This window comes from Sebastes fasciatus, chromosome 19 (assembly GCF_043250625.1).
Source record: "Sebastes fasciatus isolate fSebFas1 chromosome 19, fSebFas1.pri, whole genome shotgun sequence".
Lineage (NCBI taxonomy): Eukaryota > Metazoa > Chordata > Actinopteri > Perciformes > Sebastidae > Sebastes > Sebastes fasciatus.
In genome coordinates this window covers 6,234,801-6,245,259 of record NC_133813.1, presented here as the reverse complement: position 1 = coordinate 6,245,259, position 10,459 = coordinate 6,234,801, and the positions used below count along the sequence as shown (strand labels likewise).

General features: G+C 39.5%; 1 protein-coding gene across 1 annotated transcript; it reads left to right on the top strand.

The window, feature by feature from the left end:
• The first annotated feature begins 1,071 nt into the window (after window positions 1-1,071).
• On the top strand, window positions 1,072-5,932 carry LOC141757283 (tumor necrosis factor ligand superfamily member 15-like). The gene is made up of 4 exons (XM_074617663.1): window positions 1,072-1,419; window positions 2,066-2,108; window positions 2,266-2,307; window positions 3,834-5,932. The coding sequence occupies exons 1-4, from the start codon at window positions 1,237-1,239 to the stop codon at window positions 4,226-4,228; spliced, it is 663 nt and encodes a 220-aa protein (XP_074473764.1). The 5' UTR covers window positions 1,072-1,236; the 3' UTR covers window positions 4,229-5,932.
• Window positions 5,933-10,459: the final 4,527 nt, after the last annotated feature.

Here is a 10,459-nt window from a genome sequence, read left to right as displayed (position 1 = left end):
AAAGACTACAACGACTTCTTTGGAAGTCCAACCTCCCACTTTCATTTAAATCTTGGCTACTCGATATTCTGTCTCTCCTAAAACTGGAGAAAATTAAATTCACAATGCGAGGTTCCTCCAATAGATTTTACTCTCATTGGAGACCATTGCTCAATTATGTTGACCGGCTTCCCCATAGTAGAGTGTCACAGTAGAGGTGCGTGCGGTGCCTACCTGCGTTGAGCGTGGGTTTTGCGGCTTGTCTGCCACACAGCCCCCCACCCGTATAAGATCCTTGTGCCAGTCTACAGATTTCAATAGTCCTACATGGCAGTTTGAGTGCCAGCAACTTTTTATTTTATTTTATTTTGGTTTATGTATTACGGTTTTATTATTATTTATATGTGTATGTATACATGTGTACAGCATATGGGTATATATATAGGTGTGTGTAGGTATATATACTACTTTTCGATCTATTCACAATTATTATTTTTATTTCTTTTATCCATCTATTTATGTATTTATTTCCTTTTTGTTTTCCCTTCTCTGGGATTATTCAATGTAATTCCATGTGTACATCACCAAACTGTCCATGTGTACCACATTATCTCCATCACTACAAAGAGGAACAGGGGGGGGTTAGGATATACGGTTCTAGGATAACACTGTTTCAAACATGTAAAAATAATTTCTTTATAGTTGTACTGCTCCATTGTTCTTTTTGTGCCAATAAAAAATTTGAACATAAATGCCAAAAATGTCCAAACTGAAATACTTTTCACTACATGTTTTCTTATTTCTATAACAGCACAAACTGTAACTGCCAGCTCTTAAATAGAATAAAATGAAAGTGACATTATTTCCTGTATCGTGCAAAATGAGCAATTGTCAAATGATTTTCTGTATTTTTTTTTTTAGGGGATCACCAGGGATTTATGATTGAGGAAAAACTGGTGATTACTGGAATGTGATGAATATACATGAGAGGTAAGGCTTAATCACGTGTTTTGGACATTGCAAATGTCTGTGGTCTGTGCTCCTCCTCTCTCTCTTCTCCCTTCCCACAATCCCTATCTCTGCATGAATGGGCAGATGAGGTCATTCCAGTATGAGGGTTTCTAGTAGGCGGTTGGCTACAGCCCTCTAGGCTCAACTGACTATATAAACTCTGCATGTATCACTATGAAACAACTTTTTTGAGACACCAGCCGGTTTACAGACACTTTGACAGAGATCAGGATATCCATATCAATTATGGATATGGGCCATGACGAGTCTACGCTCATCCTCATCAAACACTGCCGGGACATGAAGAAACAGGAGACGCGCCTCAGATTCATCACTCTGCTCCTGGTGTTCAGCTGTACAACACTGTTCATGTTTACCATCTGGGCTGATTTAAGGCACCGAGAAAACTCTGGATCCAGTGGACAACCGGTAAGTTACAAAACCTTTTCTTTACGGGATTAGTTCTCCCTGTTTTCTTTGTCTGCTCATTGATGATGTGAGCATGTAAACCTCGTGGTCAGCTTATATGTAACATTATGATATAATAGGAATATTCAGCCGATTAGACTGTTGTCAGGCTATTAAATAGGCGTTATAAGACCCATAGATGTGGTTCAATAGGGGCCTACTACACCCACTAGTACGTTTTATTATCTATTTACATGGTAGATCACTGAAAGAAGGTATAAAAGAACATGACAGCGACCTCTAGCGACTGTAGTAATTTTGGATAGGAGCAGAGAGTTTGCATCCCGTGTGAGTTGTTATTTTAACCCAAAACAATGTTTTTCCCTAAACTTAAGTGTTTTTGTTTTTTTTGCCGAAACCTAAAGAAGTTGTACTTTTGTTGCCTAAACCTAAAGAAGTTGTTGTTTTCTTTTTTTTTGCCTAAACCTAAAGAAGTTGTATTTTCTAGCCGTTTTCTAGATGTTGCTTCTACATCTCAGCCCTTTTTATTTGCATTTTGCTGCCGATATCACTGAAAAGACAAGATCACATATCACACGCTGGCCACGATTATGTATCTGACTAAGATGTTGCAAGTCATGAGTCATGTGTCCTCTCTTATTCTTAGACTGCAGTTGCCTTCTCCAAGCAAGAGACAGTTTGCCCTGCAGGTAAGCTGTGTCATTAACTAATTGTGTGTCATATTTCTTAAACAAAGACAGCATTCTCATGCTTGTGTTGCATGATGCAAATCAGGGCTTTCCCCGAAATTTGATGAGCCTGCAGGCAGCATCATGTTGAACCTTTTGTCTCTTTCTCAATCTACAGATAATCCTCAAAAAAACATCCAAAGACTGCAACTTAATCTCTGTAAGTGTTTTTCTTGAGATTTCACACTTTTTGCATGAGTCTTGTTTTAGCTGATAGAGAATGAAACAAATATGTTATGTTTATGTTAGTTAATATTTTTGACATTTTATTGTAATTTCCCTGCTAATTGGTTTGGGATTGCATTTAAAGTTGAAGTAGGCGAAATTGGAGAAATATGATTAAAAAAAAGTTATTTTTATAAAACGGTCGCTTTATCGTGACAGTAGTACATGAAACAGGTAACCTGAAAAAAATCATGTGCCTCTGGGTCCTCCGCTGCTCCTAATGACATCTGCAAGATTTCACAGACCGGAGGAAAATAAGCAGTCAGAGCTGATCTGAGGTCTGCTGTCCAGCTGCTGAGTATGAGAGCCGGCTGTCAATCACTCGTGAACTCCGACCAAACGGTCAAACAAGCCAGCGCTGATCAAATATGAATCAATATTACGTTACGTTAATGCCCATTTCTCTCCTCAAATGTTTTCAGAATCATCTTGTAGTGCACGGTTTAGCTGTAAAATGAGAAAGTTTGTGACGCCGCCGCCATTGTGAAATCTGGTGAAGGAACGCCAAGTTCCGGTCACATGACCGGAGCACAGCCAATAGGAACGCTCTCTTTTAGGGATGTCCATAATTAACTGTTTAACCGTTAACCGACATTAAGCATTTTAACCAAATAACGCTATCCGTTAAAATGGTTAAAAGAAATGTTAATAATTAACTCAAAAGCTGAGCAGCTCAGAGGAGCGGCTCGTCACTTTAAGGAGAAAAGATGGTCCACCTTGACAGCCCACATTAAGAGGCGGAGCCGGAGTTGAAGGCTACAGGAAGTCGGCTTCGGTCTCTGGCTCGCTTAAGCGGAGCGGAGGTGTTGTAGTTTCGTAGCATTTATTCACCGACAAATAAACTGTACACACACTGCTACACCTAGGCAGACAAAGTATCGTTACGCCGGGCAGACACACAGCTGACAACCTGCTAAACTAAACTAAATGTGCAGTGGAGACTTTTACTGGGAAAGTGGCTGCATGTCCGCGACACTACACGCAGCATCGTGGCTGCTAAGTTAATGCTCCCGGACGGGTGAACTGGGGACTCCCGTCAACCAATATCTTTAGTGCTCCTGCAGCTGATACGAGGCACAAATCTTGTCGGTTAACGGTTAATAATCGGTTAACGAGGGTCGGTTATCGGTTAAGATTTTTTTTTTTAAATGAGCATCCCTACTCTCTGAAATGACCTGTGATTGGTCAAAGTCTCCCGTCACAGGCCAGATGTTCTAAAGCCTGAAAACAGAGTCATGAGGAGGCGCAGAAGTCTAGTTTTCTCTCAGAACACTTGAATTACAATATGCTGAAAGGTTATTATAGAATTTTTGCCCAATGATACCAAAATATACTGCCTACTGACACTTTAATATGGCGGATCCTCCACGCGAACGTCGCCGAAGTGGGTAGGGAGAGGGAGTGGGGGGTGGTTTGGAATTGGGCCTCTCACTGACTTACTTTTTGTCCCTCTTCCTACAGTGTCCGAGTCTGGGGACGACAACACCACTCATGGTCAATACCTCAAATGGTACGCCTTGCCTCATGAAAAATACAACAAACAGAAACGTGCCATTGTGATTCCCGAGGACGGCTCCTATTTCATCTATGTGAGGATTTCCTTGGGCTGCCACGATTTCGATCAAGCTAAAATTTTCAGTAGGTTCTTTGTAGCGCTGCACCAATGGAATGAAGGTTACCCCGAAACTCAAACCCCGCTGGAGGTCTGGGATGGTATAAATTGCACTTCAGACACGTTCAGGAGTGTGTTTGTGGGGCAGCTTTTTGATTTGTCGAAAGGAGATCACATGAGTGTGTGGATCGGAGAGGGCTACAAACTGATCACGAAATCAGCATTCGGTGCTTTTCTCACATAGAGAATATGCCTTGATGAGAAGATCTTTTTTTTTTTGCATGTGTTCATTATCTCAGTCTCAATCATATATCTTTAAAAGTATCTTTTATTAAAAAGTTAATTTTGGGTCATCACTTATCACTCATTTTTAAGATTTGTATGTTTTAAAAAAGCACTTCCTGTGTTTGAGCAAACGGTCAAAGTAGGCAGCGCTGATCAAATATGAATCAGTATTCTGTTACTGAAATACCAAGCACCGCCCAAGAGCCGGAGCACAGCCAATAGAAACGCTCTCTCTCTGAAGTGGCCTGTGATTGGCTAAAGTCTCTCGTCACGGGCTAGATTTTCTAAAGCCTGTAAACAGAGCCATGAGGAGGAGCAGAAGTCTAGTTTTCTCTCAGAACGCTTGAATTACAATATGCTGACAGGTTATCATGGAATTTTTTCCCAATGATGCCAAAAAAGTGTTGAAGCTTTAAGGCTTTAAATATCTGTATTCAGGTTTGAAAGAGATGCAGCAGATGGGTGACAAATTACAGGAAGTGTCTTGTCGTTCCACCACGCTGTTTTCATTTAATTAAGCTTTAATGCTCCTTGACATGGAGTCTACTGGAGGGATGAACACCATTCTTCCACCTGAAAAGATATTCACTCATCTGGTGTTTTGAGAATGGGGGTCTCTCCAAAAATCGTATCTTATCTTAACTTAAAAAGACTTATGTGAAGGCTAATATATATTTCACATCAATTTCATTCATCAGCATGAGTAAAGACAAGACAAATAGATACATTTGTGAATCTGTAGTTGTTTAATGAGCTATTTATAATAGCAATTGTTGCTAACAATGGTCTAATAAAGAGAACTGTCAATTTCATTGGGCAGTTCACCCAAATTACAAAATCTTTGAAAAATGTGCCCATTTACCGCCAGTGGTATCTCGGCATAGCTGAAGAGTTTTGTTGTTATTGCCGAGGTTTTGAGATTCTTACTGCCACTCCAATACAACAGAGGTGAATGAACTTTAGTTTGTTATGTTCAAAGCATCGAAACTGAGATGTTAAAAATTAATTCACACACCTCTCTGTCAACAGTTTCTGTTGATGTACTCGGACATTGCTTCAGGACAGACATAAGCTACTGCTGACTTGTTCACAAAAAAAACAATGTTTTTTCAACATTAAAGTATGTTAACATGTTCTAGCAGAAACCCAAAATACAAATATGAACCTGACAATAAGCATGGAAGTCCCTCTTTAAATTCAACAGCTTAAAGTTAGCTTTGAGTGATTGTGGGATTGAATAAAGCTACTGATGTTGTTTGGTACCTCTTAAGTTAGCCTAGAATAATAACATGTATTGATATGCTTTATCAGTATACATTAGACACAGCTCATTTTCAGCATCAATTTAAAACCATGTGCAAAAAAATTCTAACATTACAGAGGGCTTCAGCCAATTCAAAGTTAGTGAACAACAAAAAAAGATGTCAACAATGTCAGGAAACAAATACTATTTCCATATATTGTGTGTACTCAGGGATTCTTTTAGGAATTATGAAGCACTAGTTAATATTAAGAATGTAACAACTGTATGTTAATTTTTGTAATTGAAAGCTTTGGTTTGAGTGGGAACTCTTTTGCTGCTGTGGGCCTGAAAAGCCCATTAATATGTTGACTGTAATGTGATATTGGACTATACAGTACAAATAAACTCGACTTGAATGTATGATAAAGGCCTGCTTTTACTTTTTCTGGAAAACACTACACAGCATGCATACAGTCACATTCATCAGTGACCTACAAGAAGTGGGTATCTGCCAGTGCTATGTGACCTGAACAACTGGAAGAGAAGACACTGTTAACTCACACCTTAAAACCGGGTTCACCCAAGACCAGGGGTCAGCAACCTTTACGGTCATAACAGCCTGTTTTGGCCCCAAAAAATAAAAAAGCATCTGTCTGGAGTCACAAAACATATTTGACCCTTATAATGAAAGCAACGCAGCATATTAAATCTAAATTAGCCTATCAACATTACTAATATGTCTAAAGGGGTCTACCTCTACAGGTGGCATCCTGTCTCCCGCAGCTCCAGGTGCTCAACACTGGGTTATCTGTACCGCTGCATTTTACAGGTGGTTACATTAACCCTCCTGTTGTCCTCGGTTCCAGATTTCTTTAATCGAATTGCCCCAAAATAACATGGATGGTTGCTTATAGTGGTCTTTGCAAAAATATTGACCACTACTTTCGTTGAATTGTTGGTGTTTTATTCAAATCTATAGCATCTTCCCGAGTCAAAATTGACAGGAAGACCAAAAGTGTCATTATGTGCTGCTATTAAAAAAATGTAATGCTTTCAAAACAGTATTCTGACTAAAAGTTTACATATACCAGTATGTGATAATCCATCAACATTATTTTCCTCTGAAAATAACTATAGTCAAAATAATTCATAAAATCTGCTTTTTATTTTACTAAATAAAATAGGTATAATTTCATGGAAATTAGGTTTATTAACCTTAATTTCCCCCCCAAAAAGTGTAAAACTTTATAATTAGGAATGAAGTTGGCCAAAAAGGTGTAACACAGAATTGGGTGATAGTTTATACTAAACCAGACCGGGTCAATTTTGACCAGGGAAGACAAAAGTTGCATGGTCGACGGGAAGACAATAGGAGGATTAATAAAATGGATACATAAACAAGATTGCTCACTAAACATATATCTGATTCTATTGTTGTAATGTTGGCGTCTTCCTTATATGGAAGGTAAGCTAAGCAGGTGAGGTAGTGACGTAAGGGGGGCAGTAAGGTAAAGGTAAAAATTAGCGGGTAAGTGCTAGGCAGGTGTATCCGATACCAAGTAATACAGGGCCAGAATCTCCGATATCAATACCGATACCGATGCGATTAATTAAAAGCTGTTTTTGCACTTTCATGTTGCTTTCCACTGTTTATCACCTATCACATGCATGTAAAAAAAACCATTTAAATCATATTTGCTCCAGTGGCGTAGGCAGAAATCACAGTGTGGGTGGGCCTGTCCCGTCCAAGACCAAACATCTACTTATAAGATTGTGAAAGGCATATTATGTTAACCAAATATAGGCCATGCACCAGTTTAATCCTACAAGCCTTCTACATCATCATCATCATCATCATAGGTAATGTTACAGGCCCCTGACATGTATATTTATCTTCTCTCTTCACTCTTCGTTCAGATTTATTAAACTCATTTTTAGCTGCATTTCTATTTCCGTCGTACAATGAGAGCAAAAATAACCTGGTCAGATTCCTGGTAGCCTCTATGTGTGCAGGTCTACTCATACCTGGACAATCAAGCTGGTTCTGATCCAACAAGACAAACATAAACAGCATAACATAGCATAGCATAGCATAGCCTGGCACGGCGGCCACATATTAATATACACAGCTGGCAGCAACATGCAGCATAAAATCATAAAATTTGTTTACCGAACATAAAACTATAGCCAATAAACAATAATAATGAAATAGGTCATTAGCCCATAATTGAAAATTATCTTACTTTTGATGATTCCAGCAGGAGATGATCGGGTTTCTTGGTGTTGAACACTGAAATGACTTCATAGTCCCTTTCAAAGGTGAGCAGGGTCCAAAGAGTTCAGTATGATGAGATGACCCCCGATGACCTCCAGAGTCTTTCACCAGTAGGCCTTGTTATGGGTACAGTAGGGTGACGAGGGCAGTTCACACCTACCACTGAAGTGCTATCTTTAGCAACAAAGAAAACCTACAACAAGTTACACGATTATGAAGCCAACTAGGGCAGTAAGGCTGTAATTCAACTGTAGATCGCAGCTTTAACACAAAGGTTTGGAGGCGAGGACAGAACAGGGCTGCTGTCAGACCACCTGAGCATTTTTAAACTGCAGAGATGATTGTTGGACCAATCAGCAGCCGACACACCCCATACCGAACTCACACCTCCAGCCAATTAGAGAGAGAGAGAGCACCTAGATGGGAAACAAAGATCCTCACCAGACAAAGACACTCACTCTCAAACAAAACACAAAACACATTTCAATATACGGTTGAGAATGATGGCTGAACTTCTTCCTCCTGCTCCTCATGCTTCTGTTCCTCAACGTACAGGGGTTTCCATTTAACAAGTGACAGTGTTACCTGGTGACATTCAACCAAATGTATATGCATACTCGCAGTAACTTTTATGTAACTGGTTGACGTAGATCAGGGGTCAGCAACCTTTACGATCAAAAGAGCCATTTTAGGCAAAGAAAAAAAAAAATCTGTTTGGAGCCGCAAAACATTTAAGCATTGTGATGTAGGGAAAAAAACAGTTTATAGTCTAAGTATATAGTATATAAGTCTAATTCAGTGAGGGCCCAAGTGCAAATGTACTATGCATTGAGGGGAAAAAAATCTGAGATTTTGAGAATAAAGTCATAACTTTACGAGTAAAAAATAAAATAACACGTAAAATTACTACTTTATAATATTACGACTTTTTTTTCTCGTAAACTTCTAACTTTATTCTCATAATATTATGACTTTATTCTTGATTTACTCTCTTTATTCATTTCCATTTTTTTTTTAAATCCACAGGAGAGGGGCTAAAGAGCCGCATGTGGCTGACCCCTGACCGAGGCCCAGCCACAGCTACGCAGCTGATTTGCTCAACTTCAACCCTCTGGAGCATTAACTAATTTTCCTGATGAGTAGTTAGTAAATTAAATACCCTTTAGAGTGAGTAATACGTTATGAGTAATTGATTATGCGTTTTATGTTTCCACAGCAGAAACATGTGGGGTCAACGTTTGACCGTCAATATGACGCTGCTGCCAGCTCTCTGAAACTGTGGTATCATATACGTCAGTGTTTAAACCACAGTTTCATAGCATTCTTTCAAGATAAAGGTCAGTTTCAGTTCTTATACTCATGCTGTCTCACACGAGACATATTGTTAATCAAATTTCATTTGACATCTTTTTGGTAACACTGGCTTGACTCTCTGGTCCGATCACCCAAGCTTTGAGACACTCTTGTCAGATTGGCAACAACCAATACACTTGACTTTTGTTCGCCCATCAGATATTTTTGCCTGATATAGCAAAAGCACAGACATCATAATAAGGTGTGTTAGGAGTGCCAACAAGCTATGCCAAGGAGCCAGCATGCACGAAACCAGAGCCATGGACTGACACTGACTGCTTTTCAACAGAGACTTGAAAACAATGCCGCATTCATGTCAGATCTCAGTTATTGAGTTTCACACTTGGAATAATGACGCTGCACAAGAAACATTCATAAAACCACAAAACCAACAACTGAGGGCCACATAATACAAGAGATATGAAAGATGGTAGAGATCAGTGGAGCTATCCTCTATTTAACCCCCTGAGACCTGCAGGATCTAGTAGGTTCAGTTTCAGGGCTAGAGTGAAGACACAGATATCATATGAACCTATGAAACCTAAGGAATGTCATGCTACCATGTCGGGAAGGAAGCTAAATAACACTACAAATTTGGGCTAAATTTTAAGGAGAAACTGGCATGGCCATTTTCAAAGGGGTCCCTTGACCTCTGACCTCAAGATATGTGACTGAAAATGGGTTCTATGGGTACCCACGAGTCTCCCCTTTACAGACATGCCCACTTCATGATAATCACATGCAGTTTGGGGCAAAAAAAATCATGCACTTGAATATTTCTGCATACTGGGGTCCCTAAACAGTCTTGAATTACACAAATTGGGTATCACTGTAAAGCTGAGACTCTTGTGGATCCAATGAGCCCAACTGTATTCATGTGTGGTGATGTTAGTCCCCATAGGAGCCATTTCATTGTAGTGAATTTGACCTCTCTGTATATAATGACCTGTGGTGACCTCTAGGATAATCACAGCCTCATGAAACTTTACAGCCACAAACTAGAGACCTAAAGCATTCAGAGGATGGATGGCTTTCCTCGCTAGATTGACAATAAGGGGGTTTTTGAGCAGTTTACACAAAAGAAGTGCTTGCCATGCAATCGCAGAGAATTGCAATTCTTGCAGAAATCTCCAAATGTCAAAAGTTTTTGAAACCAAATCACAGCATGACTTTTTCTATGGTGTTCCTCGAGGTCTTGGTGTCTTAATGTGGTATTTTGGAAGGATTATTGGTCATTTTTTATCAATTCTTGAGTGGTAAAAAAAAGGTAAAATTTAGCACCAAATCTGTGTAACAAATAGTATCAACCCCAAAATTGC

Bases quoted from the DNA above. Each gene is read 5' to 3' on its own strand.
- LOC141757283 (XM_074617663.1), top strand. From the start codon at position 1,237: ATGGATATGGGCCATGACGAGTCTACGCTCATCCTCATCAAACACTGC. The intron at 1,420-2,065 runs GTAAGTTACAAA...TCTTATTCTTAG, and splicing joins CTGGATCCAGTGGACAACCG to ACTGCAGTTGCCTTCTCCAA. The intron at 2,109-2,265 runs GTAAGCTGTGTC...CTCAATCTACAG, and splicing joins AGAGACAGTTTGCCCTGCAG to ATAATCCTCAAAAAAACATC.